We start from the raw sequence: 16,989 nt of genomic DNA on the forward strand, positions 1-16,989 counted from the left end.
AAATGCCCATGCAGGCAGCAACAGTCCAAGTTAGTTAATCTTGAGGCAGAGAGGGATGGAGAGTCGGCAATAAAATTATGCACACCGGTGGTTTCAGTTTGGAGGGAATGTTTCCTTTACATTTCCATTTTTATTGCTGTCCATTCCAGGTCATTTCATGCGCAAAGCAACATCAAGCCTAAACTAATTTGTTGGCAGCTGTTTCACATTCTAAACATTTTCATTAGCAGCCAAACCCATCCACATAATGAAATATTGTTCAAAGGAAAATCTATTTCCAAACTGTTTTATTTCATTTCACAACTTCAGATTCTGAATTTTCACCAGCTTTGCTGAAATATAAACCATATCACTCTGCATCTAAATATGACATCAGACTACTTTTGTTAATATTTTCAATTTCTTCAGAATCAGTGAAATGTAAAATGATTAAAGAAACCCAGGAAACTAAAAACTCCTTCACTGTCCATGGTAATGAAAACACAAGCAAGATGGGACCCCAAAAGTCATAACAAAACATATTAAGATGCAACATTTATCCCATCCTCTTTACTGGAAAGACATACCCCCTGCAGAAAGCCAAAGGCCCAAATGTGAACTGATGAATAACTATAAATATTCAAGTAATGAAACTGCTTTTTTTTTTTCTTTAAATGAGAAATGGGTGGCATGGCCTTGATGAGTCACTTCTTCTAAAAGACAAAGAGATAAGTCTTTCTGCTCACAGTTCAAACGCTGAAAGCTTGTGTCCTTCCCTCCGGCCGAGGTGAAGTGAGAAAACAGGATCGGAGGGGCGGGATGGGACGGTTGACTCTGGGAGGGTTCGTCCTGGTGTCGGATTGCACAGTAAATGTCCCGGAGGATAATCACGTTTGATCAGTGAATCCATTACGCGCTGCGGTCGCTGACACTGATGTGTCGCATGTTCGAGGGCGTGATAAGGAAGTTCTGTACTGTCAATGTGCATGATGAGGAAATGCAGTGTGTGTTTGTGGAGAGATTGTAAAAAGGTGAAAACACACACACATGCAGACACACACACGTTTTCACCTTATGCATGAAAACACATGACTTGGTGCGTTCAAGTACCTTTCTTCTTCAACACATGCACAGTCTTGCCCACTGATGGCCGTTCAGCTCATGTGCACCTTAAGCTAGGCTTACACTGTACATTGTTATTATTGTTGCATGTGTTGATTCACACTACACTTTTAACCCCCAATCATTTTTGTCCTTTGACACTTAAGAAAAAAAAGAAAAATATTGAGCCACAGATGGCAGTGAAGATACAGACAATAGCTATAGTTACATTTTAAAATCAGGCTTAAAGCCTGGTCAAACGTGAAAGTGGTATAGCGAAATTAATCTGTGCAGAAGCTTGTTGACATAGAACTTGCAGATGGTCAGTTAGCAAACTTGCTAGCTTAGCTTGGTCACTAACAGGATAAAAAGTTCACACAGTTTAGTTTAGTTTTCAGTTCATGTCTGCAAACTCTTTTGTGGAACGGGTTTTACTTAGAGAGAGGAGGGTTACTCTCCGGCTATCCATCCCCTCAAAGGTCAAACCTGTCTACACGGCTTTCTATTGGAGTGGATTTGAGGGTCAAATTTCACCAAAGTTGGGCTATTTACTTCTATTTACTTTGCCCCCATGGCAAAAGTATTCATTTCATTGGAATGAAATGAATTCACTGCAAAATATTACCATAAATAAATTAAATGCTGGTGTCACCAGTCCTGTAATCCATACAGTGTCTTCCCGGCTTTACGCATTAAAACGCATTCCTCTCTTTCACACACACACACACACACACACACACACACACACACACACACACTTATACCTTATGCATGAATACACATGATACTCCCCTCCCATTAACTGACAACTTTGACAGGAGATAATTTGCATAAACACAAACACAGAGACACACACATGCTCACACACTGACCGACAGCTGGCCATATATATATATATATATATATATATATATATATATATATATATATACATATATATATATATATATATATATATGTGTGTGTGTGTGTATATGTATATATATATATATATATATATGTGTGTGTGTGTGTGTGTGTGTGTATATGTGTATATATATATATATATATATATATATATATATATACACATACACACACAAAATCCTCACAAAAACTTACCGGAGAGGAGACCCTCGCCCCTCATCATGGCCTCTGTCACAAATGCTTCTTGTTGTCAGGCTCTGTGTGACTCCCCTGAGTCCGTTGCCAGGCAACCCAGGGTGCATTAACATGCACGGGAGAGAGGGAGCAGGGGATACCTCTTGCCTGTGGAGCAAAAGCAACCACGACAGCGTCAGTGTGAGGCGACGGGTTCCTTTACAGCATCCCTCTCTCTCTCTCTCCCTCTCTCGCTCTCTCCCCCTCTCTTTCTTGCAGCCGTCCAGCGTTCACGCTCTGCTCAGTTAGTTAGGGAGACACGCTCCGCCACTGGAGCGCAAGAAAAGGTATGTTAGGTTAGCCTACACATCATATAGAGCAAGCAGGGGAAGCCACTTCAGCAGGGGTGCCTTTTTTTCCTTTTTATTTCAGTGTGAAACATTTAAAGACATCAGCAAAACATGTTTTACATTGCTGAGCAGTATAAAAGTTTGGTAGAGGAGATGAGCCTTTAATAAGGGCTGATAGTCTTGGCAGGGGAGACAAGACTGAATTTTTTTGTAAGCTTTGCGGAATAAAGACAAAGGAGGATGGAAATATACACATGAAACAGCTTTGTTACCCTCCCACCCCCATCTGCCCGTCAACTGACTCCATTCTTCAACTTGACATCATCCTTCCACACAGACAAGAAGAAGAAGAAGAAGAGGAGGAGAGAGAAGCAGAGGTGGGGAGGCAAACAAAACAGACAGAGAAAGAGGAAGAAGAGCCGAGAGGAGGTGGGCAGCACAGTTTCAGCTCTCACAAGGCTGAGGAGGAGAAAGTGGAGGCTGCTCGAACTTGGCCACTAGTGAGATGAAATTCGGGGAGGAGACGCTGGAGCGCTGCAGGGTACGACATCCAACGAGAGCCCTAAAATTGGACTGCCTGGAAGACGCGCCATCCCTCTCTGGAGCCCGTGCCCCTCCACAGCCGAAGGATGAGAGGGGTCGACTTTCACCTTAGTTGCCAGGGATGTCTGTGCACTACGGAAAGGCGTCCCCCTCCAGCATGTCCAATGCTATGTTATTCCTGATGCTTTGCAAGGTAGGTCTTTAAAAGTACCACTGTCATTAAACTCATCATCATGTGTCAACAAATACTTAATGAATCTTTCACCATTGTTAAATGTCATGATAGTGTGCGTTGCTATGAATTTAACATGCATCATGATGTATTCTTTATAAATGTGGGATATTTACAGGCTCAGTTGTCTTTGTATGAATCATTGATTAAGGTAGCAGATATCCCTGAACGTTACCTTACAGTCAAACCATGCTCCTTTTTGTCTCTCCTGCTTTACTCTGAGAGATACTATTAGCTGTGGTGGTTATTTGTCCAGAACACACATCCACATGGCCCACTGGGAGTTGCTCCTCATGCATGTTGTTCACAGTGTTTAAATGCTTCTTATGTAACAGCATGACAATCTTAAATGAAAGGCTCTCTTTAGCTTCTTGTATATAGAACAATTTGTTTGTGGCTCAACCAGTCGTTTTTCTTAAGTGTAATGACGTTAAAATGAATTTGAAACAAAGCTTCTGTGAACCTTTTTTTGGAAAGACTTACTGCACTTTCCTCTTATGGAAATGATACACAGGATGCTTTTTTTGTAATAACATGCAACCCTTCTTCTCTGGCAAATTTAAATTCCATGTCCGTCAATTGAAGCTGTAACTTCCTGCATGTCTGAACTTTTCTGTCGGGTCTTTAGCATGATTTTTTTGGGATCAGTAAAAAAAATGTTCCATGATACAAAATAGATCTGTCACTTTCCTCTCACTCACAGAACAATGAGTACAGGTTATGGAAAATGGGTCAAACTCAGCATCTCATCTCATTTCACTAAAATCTGTGAAATCTCATGATTTTAAAAGTCTTCTTCTGTTCTTTTTTTAAATTTCTTTACATATATGCTGCTAGACTGTATGTTCCTGTATGTGATGCTCTGAATGTGTGTGTCAGCGTGTGTGTGATGGGCGTCAACCTGTGCATGTGTGTGTGTACATACACACTGGGGAGGGGTTGGGAGCTGCTTGCTTTAATTCTATTTTATAACAATGCCAAAAGCAACTCTGCCTGTCAGACTCTGTTAGCATCTGGAGTCTTTTGACATGCTCAGGATTATTCAAGTGGCAAAAGGTTTTACTCTCCACTGATCTGATCTGAGGATGTTAGCTCCTGTTAGGTGTAGCAGGAGTCTCCGGATTTGTTGTCCCAGGTATGGCATCGCCCCCCTTTTCTCCCTCCCTCCCTCTCTCTCTCTCTCTCTCTCTCTCTCTCTCTCTCTCTCTCTCTCTCTCGTTGTCTGCTCTTTTTTTTATTTATTATACAAATACGCTTCAGGCTGTTGCTGTACGAGTGAAGAGCCAGGTGTGAGCTCACCTTGTAAAAGAAAAGCTTTTCATTTTGAATGAGAAATTGTTGATCCAGAGATCATACATGCATTACATTTGAATCCTGAGTGGCCTTGACAGCGACAGACCTGCTCATGATTAATCATGAGGGAAAAGTTAAGACGTAAAAATGTTGGAATCGTTGGAAATAAGCTCTTGAGTGACAACAGGAATCAATACTGAGATAACTAAATCCTCCTCACCTCAGAATAGCACACAGTCAAATGACTAATCAATAAGAGGTGGACAAGTGGAGACTGTGTATCTTGACTGGATTAATAATCCTTCCATAAACCACGTTATGTCAGTATATTTCAGCTCTGATCCCTGCCACACGCTGTCCGGCCTGAGTGTTAAACAGACAGAGGGAGTCATTATGGGTGGGTAGTGATTATGGCACCTTGCAGGATGCCAGCAGTGGCTGCCACTTGAAACACAACACTCTCCGTTGAACACTGGAGACGCTGGATGAGGAGGCGCTGGAAGGCATCCAGAAGGTTCGCTGTGTGACGCACAGTTGTACTCGGTGGTGAAGCTGTTTCCTCAGCACCCAGGTTTTTGGCGGAGCCTGGACCCTCCTTCACCACCACCATCATCCCTCCTCATCCCTCCTGGAGGAAGTATTCAGATCCTATACTTAAGTAAAAGTACCAATACATTCATGTAAATGCACTCCATTACAAGAAAAAGTCCTGCATTCAAAATCCTACTTAAGTAAAAGTATTATCAGTAAAATCTACTTAAAGTATCCAAGTACTTGTTCTGCAGTAAAACGTCCCCTGTGACAGATTTATTATTATTAAATTACATTATCAGATCATTAATACTGATGCATTGATGTGTGAGTAGCATTTTACTGGTCGAGGTGGTTACTGGTGGTTTTAACTACTATATAATCCAGTGGTTTCCCACTTTCACAGTCACAAGATAAATCTGAGGGGTCGTGAGATCATTAATGGGAGAGGAGAGAAGAAAAAATGAAGCTCTGCTACACAAATCTGTATTCGGATTCGAATTGGATTTTTCCTCTAGTCTCTGTTTCTTTGTGAAATATTTGATTGTTTGAACAGTTATTTAAATGAAACCATCTGAAGAGTTTAGAGGGTAAATCACTCTTTGGTGGAACTGCTGAAACATAACAAGGGACCTCAACTAGACACAGTTGTTTTTTTAAGAGGTCACAAGCCAAATACATTGGGAACCACTGGCTTCATTTTGAACAGTGCATTTTATAAGCTTATCATTGTTTTTTATGTAAAAACTTAATTTGAAAAATAACTACTAACTATAGCTGTCAGATGAATGAGTAACAAAAGAGTAAAAAGTACAATATTTCCCTCTGAATTGTAGTGCAGTAGAAGTATAAAGTAGCATACAATGGAAATACTCAATTAAAAGTACCTCGAAACAGTATTTGAGTAAATGTACTTAGTTACTTTCCACCACTGCTCCTCCTCGTCCACCTCCATCTTCCTCAACATCCTCGGGCACATTTTTTTCCCCCCATGTTTTTTTTTTGCTGAGCGCCTGTTTATATCAGCAGCAAGCAGGCATCTTCATGCATGAGGGCACATCCAGCGCGCCACACAAAGATCTCCATTCAGGTTGAGGGAAGCCCTGTTTATGGTGCTCCCCAGGAGAGGCAATCAAAGCCCATTGTTACAGATCAGAGGAGGAGGGCGCACTTCAACACAGAAACAGAGCCTGATGGGGTTTTTATGTACGTCAAGAACACAATGCATGTCGATGATTGGTCTCTGCCATCATTCAGAGTCACCGTGTGGGATGTTAAGTCTTTCAGAGAGGATAATCACTTTGATGCTGCTAACCTTATAAACAGGCCCGAACAAAAGGCCTTTGACTTTTACAGTACAAAAGGCCTTTTATATAAACCTATAGGTAATCCATAAACACAAAAGCCATTGCTTGATGGTGTTGCTTTTAGAAGTTTCTATGATTGACTCATAAAATCTTACATTTCTTCTGCAGCACTGGGTTGAAGTTATTAAAATAATTTTGTCTTATTGAGATCAACTGCGTCAGTTTCATCTCCTTCAGATTCTCCTTCTACACGAGACAACACTTAGACTTTGATGTAGTGTAACTGACTCCTGGCAGGTGATCAATTCTGCAAAGACCTTTTTTTCCTCTGCCAAACTCTCCGAGAACACAATCAGTAAGTCAAAGAAAAGGGAAGGGAAGTGCTGCACTGGTGACATAAAAATCTCCACTTTGGCAGAGCTCCTTCAAAAGGTTACATAAATTTCAATTATTTCAAAGGAATCCTGCAAAAGAGCTATAATCATGTGGGCTTTAATTACAGTACAGTACAGTTAATTACTGTAAACAACTGTGTGAAGTCAGATTCATCATCAGGAAAAAAAAATGTTTCAGAAGGCACATTTTTTACTTGAATCTGTGATCATGTGAGTTGACAACGTCACATTTTTTGGATACTCTTTTCGGATAGATGATTCCTTTTTAGGTGAATTCAGAGAGCACAGTGTAAACAGAAAGCAATACAGATGCCAAGGCAAATAAATGCTGAATATCATTTGACTTTGTCAGAATACATCTGAGTGAGTATTAAAAGACAGCTCAGGATTGTTTTTATTATTCAGTTCCTCTCTCATAAAGTACATCAGCCTTAAAGGCACGATGCGTACCCAGGTAGTACCTCAGGTAACGTCTTTTTGTAAACTCTTGCTGAAAGTCAGAAAAGTGTAGTTTGTCTCGCATCTAAGCTTTTTCACTAAGAGGAACAGTTCCCTGTTATTTTTAGTCTGCATTAGCTTACATGCTTTACTGTTGCTAGTCGGCGTATAAAACCCATTGACCCGCAAAAGGAGCGCCTTTCTCCTGAGGGGTGTTTGGATGCCAACTTGCAAAAGCTGCTGCGCCTGCGGGCTGAAAACATACAGCTAGTTTCTAATACTCCACCCCGGGCTACACAAATCAATACACACATTCACACTCACACTCCTGAAAGGTCCCACAGTTGAAGAAATACCACAGCTGAAAAGAGTCTGGCGCAGGAATTTCTGCTGTCTTTTTTCACTCACCGGCCTCAGAGAGCTGCCAAGGCTATTCCTCTGATGTCCAGCGTGTCAATCAAGTCAAGAGTTGGTCTGTTTTTAGAAGTTCACTGTTATCATTCATTCTGTTAAAACCAGAAGTTCCCTTCATGCTTGAAAACAAGTGTTACCTCAATAAGAATAAGCCGAAATGAACAAAACAGCCATGTTTGCATGACAGTTGATGTAAAGTAAAAATCCAGCGTGTACAGCTTACAGCAGGCTTTATAACATATTCATAATACCTGAAAAATAGATGAAGTATGGTATGTTAGTGCTGTAAGTGTTAAACATGGGTTATCTGTGTCACAGGTCACCCTAAGTTTTTTTTAAATAAATGTCAATGTGGCAATAACCATTTACCATAACCAAGAGAAAATAAAATATTCCTATTGTTATAGCAAAAGTTGTGGGAATTATACGACCTGTTTGAGTTATCCAGCCTCTCAAGTGCTTTTCATAGTTTAGTCTCCCATTTTTGTAAAAAAAATTAACAAAAAAAGCCTTCAGAATCCAGACGTACCACACCAAAAAATAAGTTGTGGGAAAAATAGATCATCCCGTCATGAATAGTACAAGCCATGACTTTGGTTTGGATTGTGAAATGGCCAAAGTTCCTGCATAATCAATTAATCAATTAACAATAAACTGAGTGCACTGCACGAAAACTGGATTAAAGGAAAGATAATTAAAGTGTTGAATCTGTTTAACCCTGTGAAAGCAACTTGATTTAAACCATCCAGTAGTTTGATTCTTCATTTCACATTAATGAGACAGTTTAAGCCGCTCCAGACTCTCGTGCGTTCACTGACTTCCTTTTTTCTCCACATTTAAACTCAAGAGATGACTATATTTTATTGAAGGAACGGAGGAAAGTAATTTACTTTTGATGGAAAATCTTTTCCATATCTTTGAATAAAATATAGCTTTATGGAGGCTTATAGGTAACCTGGTGCAACATGCAGAAAACAGCAATACATTAGACCCCATACATTTACAGTTTGATGTCTTCTAATGTGTTTGTGTGTGTGTGTGTGTGTGTGCGTGTGTGTTGCCGTGGTTATCCTCTGCCCAAAAGGTCAACTCACATGGTTTCGTGTTTATCAGCCAGACAAATACTAAACAAGTAGCAGAATTCCACATATAAATCAAGATATTTGGCAAAATAGGACATGGAATTACAACATATTAACTTTCGAAGCATTTTTCACTCACAAACAGTAAAAGCTTCCTCTGAACTTGGCAAAAAGCAACAAGCATCACACACCCCTGCTGTTGTTGGTTTCACCCCAAGCACTGACTCTTAAATCTGTTAATCTGTTCCCTGGAACAGATTAACAGATTTAAGAACAGTTTTGTATTTATGGTTAAAACAGTCCCTGAAACAGCTCAGTTCTGATAATTTAATGTAATCTTAATGTAATCCATTTAACGTTCACAGTATTTTCTTAAAACACATATTAGCATGGTGATGAAAGAAGAAAAAATACGACGTTAATTACTATTGAATTATTTTATGGCCTCACCAACAGAAAACATTTTAATTTTGTTTTATTGCCATAATCGTGGTCCACCATACACTGTGCAAAGACCATCTTCAAAGGAAACATTAACCAGTTGCAGTAACCAACACATGTGTTTTTCCTTTTCTCTCTCTTATCTGCTCGCTCCAGATTGGTCTGAGACGAAAACTGCAGACTTTTCCAGGGAAAATGGTAAACACTCTCCACAGTGATGAGGAAAAGGGAATCCAAGACAAGGAAAGTAAGGAGGAGAGCATCTTGGCCATGTTGGGCATCATTGGGACCATTCTCAACTTGGTAGTCATCATCTTTGTCTACATCTACACCACCTTGTAGGTCTCGAACTCGTATTGTACTTCATCAGTGGGCAGATCAGAGCTCATCTGTGCCGTCGCAGCTACAGTATGTTGACTGATTTGGAGACGAAGATGGGAGGAGCGAGGAAGAGGCCCAGCTTCCCCAGCGGCGAACTGGATCTAAGACTATGTGATCGCCATATGGCATCCATCCTGCATCATTTCAAACAACTAAGACTATGGGAAACTGGCTTGTTCCTGTCCCCCTTACAGGTAGAATTATCAAGAATACCTGGTCACTTCTGACTTGTACATAAATGCATGAAGCTGAAGGAGAGACGCTCAAAAGCAGGCAGCTTTTACCAACACAGGGACATGAAAGACTGCAGAGAGAGCATGGACGCTTTTGGAAAATATTTTTCAGATGTTCTTATTAACTGAAATACAGGAATGATCTGATTTGCTGACATGGGATAAAAGATGAAGATGTACAGAGAAGGTAAACACAGGTATCCGCATTGATGTTTATTATTTTTTCTCAAAGATTCTCTCAGTAAAACACACACATACAACCATTTATATAAGATTTAAACAGACATATTAAAGAATTTATACTGTATTTCTCACTGTTTTCTGTATAAATTGACTTCGGATGGTGTTTTATTTCCTTTGAGACTAAATCAACTGACAGTGTTTTACATTCACACAATTATAAGTTATATAATGTGCATTTACTGAAACAAAATTGTGTCTTTAAATGGCATTAAGTCAGTTTGAAGTGCTGAAATGCTATCTATAAATGGGTGCACTTGACACTGTACTTGACATAAAATGGTGGAAGATCAGACAGATTAGAACAAAATGGCTTGATTATCATTTATTCAAGATTTTAATGCATCACTTCAGGCTCATCAGCACTGAAATAAGATGATAAAATATGATTACACCGCAACCTGTCCACCCATAAGTGTACATAGAATAACTGAGCTCGAGAGCCTGCATTTTTCAGCATCGATCTCAGTTTATACATATTTGATTCAAAGCTTAGACTTGTGCATAATGACTGTATGCCTTAAAACATGGGGAAATGGCTATTTCCATGATGTATAAAATTATCAGGTTATCACTTATTGTATATACATATAATTCAATGCCAATGTCATATTGTTTTTATTGATGAAAGGTCATTTATTGGGTCATTTTATAAAGAGTACCCTGCTTTTGTCTTAAACAACATGCAAAACTTTCGAGTTCTTAAATAGTGACTCTGTGAAATGTGGAATTTGAGTTATTTCCAGACCTGGGCCAACTTTGTCTTCATTTCGATCCTTTCCTGTAGCGTAAGACGGGTGTGGGTTTTCCCACACTGGACAATACTGTGAATGTTCAACAGGAACTTTTAGAGTAACTTTTGGCATTTTTGTCTTTGATTGACTAGACTGAACGTCTTACTCTTCATCTCTCTGGGAGATGAAAGAGGATCAAACAGGCAAACTTGTATCTGACCCAGGACTGGAAACAAGGCAACATTTTTGTACTTGAGGGTAAAACATGAGCAGAAAGTGTGTCAAAAATAATTTCTGTATTTATAGGTTGATCAGAATCTGGGACAGTACGTTTCAGCTTGTACAAATCGAATCAGGTCGGGTCATGTGACAGTTTGAGCTGAGATGAACTTTCTGTTTTTCATTAATTTGTGTACAAGAGGCCTGCAAAATGAGCATTATAGAATAGTTCAACATTTTGGGAAATGCTCTGGGAGTCTCTGCTGGCTGCCTAGCAACCTAATAGTGACAACAAGACTCCCAGAGGTCATTGCCGTCATTTGTAAAACCATAATTTATTGATTTTAAACTTTAGTTTTTGTACAAATTAAACTTCTGTTTACATCTCAGTAATTAATAACTATAACGCTTTAAATAGTTAGCTTTAGAAGCGCTGGTAGGTGCATTTGGTACCTTTGGACAGACTCAGGATAGTTATTTCCCCCTATTTCTAGTCTTTATGCTAAGTTATTCGTCTCCTGGCTGTAGCTTCATATTTAAACAGACAGATATGAGATTCATATTGATGTTCTCATCTAACTATCAGTAAGAAAGTGAATAAGCGCATTTCCCAAAATGTCAAACTATTCCTTTAAAAAAAAGAAACTATAAGAAATGAGAAAAGGCCTATAAATAATACGAATGTAAGGCTATAGACAACAGGCTACATTATGTTTGTGTTCGTCAGTCAACAACCTCATGATTTCAGAAAGTGCCTGAGATCAAAGTGTCTCAACCTCACCAGTCGAGAGGTGAAGGAAAGGGAAACACAAACCAGTGAGAGTATCTTTATAAAGGCCACCTGTCACAAAGCCAAGAGAGTGGAACAAGTCCTGATCCACAAGTCAGCCATTTTATTTTTGTCTTGGGTGAGATTCTCCCACTTGTTTCAGAGAATAAGGAAAATGAAAGCCTAGTAAGCACACGGACAGGTCTTCCGAATGTATTCATATTTGATGTAAAAGCTGGTTCTTCCTTCTATCCTTATTGTTTACTTATCTTTCCTAAAGCTATGTAATCTGAACATATTCTTATGTTTTATTTATGTGTATGCCAAATCTATTTAAAGTCATTGAATTGTCTCTTGTGGGTGACAAAATGGAAGGGTTAAACGTTTTTCAGCCTGCAGTTTGGTTAAAAAACCATTAAATAAATACATCTTGAAACTGATATCATTGGGATGTGCTGTCTTGGCGTAAAGGAATGGAGATCAATGGTAACAAATTCAGTTTCATGCAAAAGATCAGCATCAGCTACATTCATTAAATACAATATACATCAATTTTGACTCCTTCAGCATCATGAATTCTGAGATAAAAAAAAAAAACCATTGGCACTCAATAGCACTGAAATCTATTTTCTCCTGCGTCTGACAGCTGTGTGAGATTACAACAGAGCCTTGAAGAGGAAGATGGAGGAAGAAACCAAACCTTAAAAGAGTCTACAGCGTTACATCCTGCGCGACATATTTCTCCTTCTGGCTGCAAATCAAGCTGAAGGATGGAGAAGAACGGTCGGAGCACAAAGCTAGCAGGACAAAGACACAGACACTAAATCGCCCTAAACAAATTTATTTTTATTCTATCCTCCTTTGGGTTTGTATCTTTTAGGTCATATATGTGTCAGAATAATTTCCCACTCCATTAAGAGTGCCCTGTGACTGGTAACATACTGGAATAATCCTGTTGGAGGAGAAAAAAAACAGCTTGATGCCACTTTTTCTTTAAATATAATAGATTAGGCAATGAACCAAGAAAACAGTGTTGTTTGAGGAACCCCAGCTGCTTAAATTCACACATGCCTCGAAGCCAGCTTTGAGCTATTGTTTCACCTGGATCCAGGAGCCAGCCAGCACATCTTGCGAAATCATTCCCCCTCTTTTGAAGCTGAAAGATGCTTGGTGAACAATGCGCAGGAGATTGTGGTGCATCTCAGATGGATGATTCAACCGAGCAGATTGTCCACGCAGACGCTCCATCTCTATCTAGCTGAGCTGACATCATTTCGATGGTTTCACAGAAAAGCTGTAAGGGCGATTAATCCATCTACCACACAAGCTCCACCAAATCAACAAGACATACTCATGGCTGGCATCGTGAGGCTGCTTCTGTTGTTATTCAAGAAACAATTCAACCTGTGGCAGCAGCGCACATTAAAATTTAATGCCACGTTGCAAAGCATAGTTTCCAGGGTAGGACACAAACTCACTGTTTTTTCTCCCCCCAATAATCATATCAACAGAGTACAGATGATTTCATTACAAAACACCTCCCTTCACGCATGATCACACCCAGTGTGAAAATAATTCAACTCGACTGGGAAAAGGGTCAAATGTGTAATCTGTTTTTGGCAATAACAAGTTTTGCTGTAATTAAATCAGAACAGTGTGTTGAGAGTAAGAATCTAAACAAGAATTTGATAGCGTTTGTATTCTTTTTAAAACACTACCTACAGATAATTTATCGCTAAAAAACCCCAAACATAAACATTGATCAGATGAAAAAATTTAATGTGCTTTCATGGCTGCAGCTTTGCACTATATAAGTTATAAAGCAGCGAGAAGAGAGCTGATCCAGGATCATTTTATCTGATGTTCACCTCTGCAGTGCCTCTGAGACCTCTCAGCTGCATCAAGACCTCACTCTCTCACTTTTTTTTTTCCAATATCACTTGTACAAATAATAAACAGCACCAAAAAGTAAAACCATGACAGTGTGACATAATCTGTTGGGTAGCGAGGTACTAAATATCATTTTATCCCTTTTGTTGTTTTAACCTTTTTTCATCTACATACATTTCATATGTAAGTGGATTTTTTTTTTCTTCGAAATTACAAAATGAATAGTTCAACATTTTGGAAAATATGCTTATTCACTTTTTTGCCAAGACAAGGCTATCAATGCTAGCTGCTAGCTTCATGTTTACCGTACAGACATGAAAGTGAAAAGAAATGAGTAAGAGTATTTCCAGAAATGGCTAACTATTTAGACATTTTAAGGGACCCCAACTAGTTAAAGCATTACAACTAATTTCAGGTTGTGGGTAGAAGTAAAAGCACGGGGGACAGCTTACTTCCTGTATCATCACGGATATCACCTCACTCTCTTATCACCTGCAGCATATCACTCTGCCAGGGTAAACAGCAACAACTACAGGTAATGTGCAAAGTATTACACAAAGCTAAGGACCTTTTAAAATATAAATTTTGCATTATGAAATATGTTGTTACCATCAAAATACACATCTGTAAAATAAGTTCTCTAACCAAAGCAGTATACCTTGAAATCCTGGGCCACTTGTTTTCTTTTCCTACACACACATATAGGTCCAACAGCTGGATGCACACAATTGCACAAGTTGTCAAATGGAATTCTGGGAAATGTAGGAAAACCACTAACTGAAGCTGAAGCAGGTTAAATGGGAGAGAGGAGACAGATACAGCACTTAATCATCAAATAGCTCCTGGGATATAATGAACCCTGCAGAGATAAAAAGTGTATGTGAGCGGGGCATCAAGGGGTGAAATCTCAGGTGAGGATGACATAGCTTGACAGGCCACATCTTGGTTTATCCTGACAGTTCCTCCTCCTGACACACTCAAATAGAAATTGAGAAAAGAGACAAGATTAGACCTTTCAAATAACCTTCTGTGCTCTCAGTCAAAAGCTTGAAGACAATCAGAAAACACGTTTTCTAACCAGGTCAGAGTTCACTCCAGAGTCTCGATGTCGTGACATCCTTGAATCCAAAGTCCTCCCTCAATTAGAGATCTGAGAGGATTTCCCCAACAGATGTGTCCTATATAGATTTCCTGTCACAAAGGGTGCACATATCCAGCTGCCTTTCTTCACATTTATTCATGCAGAGAAATAAATCCTGTGATCAAAATCGGGAAACGGGCTTGAAAGCTGTGACAAATCCTGATATAAATGTAAAACTTGAGAGAGGAAAGTGTGAAACTGTCAGGTTCAGCTCGACTGTTAGAGATTACAAATGTTTTTTTTTGTTGCATAGGAAATGTTTTCGGTCTGTGTTATGCTGGAGATCAACCCTTCGGCCAAGATGGCCGCTTAAGACAACACAAAATGTTCGGGATCCACAGAGGGGATCTTATTGTACTGGCGAGGTGAAGAGGATTAGCAAGGTACAGGAGGTGCAGTGGTGATACTTCTCAAAGGATTTGAGCAGGGTGGTATGGTTCCCCCCTTTCTTAAAGTCGAACTGAAATAAAATTAATTACCGCAATGAAATCAGTGCCAGTTATCCACTGGGCATGAATTTTTAATATTGACTGATGGTGTTGTTTGCTGTAACGTTATCTGTGTGGACGGACACTAGAAATAGTTCATAATGCCACTTCAGTTGCAACAGCCAAACAAGCAGTTAACCGGCATTGTTAGCTTAGTGCTCTCTGTGATTTGAGCACTCCGTATCATAAACCTACATGTTAGTTGGCAAGCTAGGCTAGCCTCCTCTTACCAAGTGGTGGGTAGTTAGAAGGGGTGGGAATCACCAGGGGCCCCACGATACGATATAATCACAATACTCAAGTCACGATACAATGATATTGTGATTTTAAACATTTTGCGATATGCTGCAATTTATTACCTTTTTCATGCAAATTATATCCCCAAAGGAAAACTTTGTCAACATCAGTTTTATCTAATAAGATAATATGTCATATATCATTTTTATTGCAGCAAAATGGGATTCTCAAGCAGACAGACTGACCAACACTTTCATAAATGTTGCATGCAGCTGAACTGTCTACATAGTCCAACTTAACTGTTACTGTACTATTACAGGTATTTCGAACAATGCAACTTGTACAAAAAAGTTATGCAGCCCCTTCAGCAACCTTGTATTTGCAATATTAATCATTTATAAGATCGATATTTGGCGTCCATGTATTGATAAAATATTGCCACGCAAAATATCACGACACTATGCTGTATTTACCCCCCCCCACTACTAGTTATTTGTAGTGTCTAACTATGTAGTTGGTTCTCTTGTTTTCTAAGCTAAGCGAATGCATGACTGGTCATAACACGTCAGACGGTCTGTCTTCAGTCTGTTGCTGATTCCTGCTGTTACATTCAGTTCAGAACACAACTCGGAGCTAAAAGCTCAGCAGCCACTGAAGATTCAGTATTAAAGATTTGTTCGTACATTCAATGAACACATCTAGATGGGTCCTCCCAAATGGTCAGTGTTGTGAAGGGACATGTGCCTTAAATTGCTAACGATAACCAGCACTATGTGGGCTTGTTGAAAAGGGAAAATAACATCTATGACATGTTCCACTAAGTAGCATATCTCCTAGAAGTCAACTGCTGCTGTAGGAAACACCCATCCAGAGGTGTTAGAAGTATCATTATAGTTTATATTTCCTTACACAAAAAGTGAGGAGAATATTCATTTCAGCACAACTTTGATGTGAATAATTTACCTGTCTCCCATCTTTGCACAATTTGAAAAACTAGAAGCTGAAACCTGACCAGCAGAGAATAATGAGAAAGAAAAGTCATTAGTTTCCCCCTCACTATGTGAGAACCAAACTTATTCTCGTATCATTATGCTTGTATTAAGATCATAAAACACATGCAAGCAACACACCCACATATCCATCTCCTCTTCACCTAATACACACACTTGAACACACACTCTCACTGCTTTATTAGCAGCAGACAAGACGAGGAAGAGAAAGTCATTAGAAGGAGAAGATGCTTCAAAGCAGTTTGTCTTGCATTTAGGACACAAGCCAAGGATGCTCACTTGACAGAGCAAACATGCTTTGTAGTCATCTTTACCTTAGAAAGTGGGTCATCATTATCAACACAGTGAGCGGAATATAAAACTTTACGAGCCTCTATTTGGTATTTTATTTTGGTAAGACACTAAACTGTATTTCTCATTTACAAGTATTTAAAAATGTAGTTTTTCCAGCCATAGATTAT

General features: G+C 39.3%; 1 protein-coding gene across 1 annotated transcript; it reads left to right on the forward strand.

Moving 5' to 3' along the window:
* Positions 1-3,210: 3,210 nt before the first annotated feature.
* tunar (TCL1 upstream neural differentiation-associated RNA) lies at positions 3,211-9,528 on the forward strand. Its single transcript, XM_070919722.1, has 2 exons — positions 3,211-3,246; positions 9,343-9,528. The coding sequence occupies exons 1-2, from the start codon at positions 3,211-3,213 to the stop codon at positions 9,526-9,528; spliced, it is 222 nt and encodes a 73-aa protein (XP_070775823.1).
* The last annotated feature ends 7,461 nt before the right edge of the window (positions 9,529-16,989 follow it).

This window comes from Enoplosus armatus, chromosome 15 (assembly GCF_043641665.1).
Source record: "Enoplosus armatus isolate fEnoArm2 chromosome 15, fEnoArm2.hap1, whole genome shotgun sequence".
In the NCBI taxonomy this organism is placed as follows: domain Eukaryota; kingdom Metazoa; phylum Chordata; class Actinopteri; order Centrarchiformes; family Enoplosidae; genus Enoplosus; species Enoplosus armatus.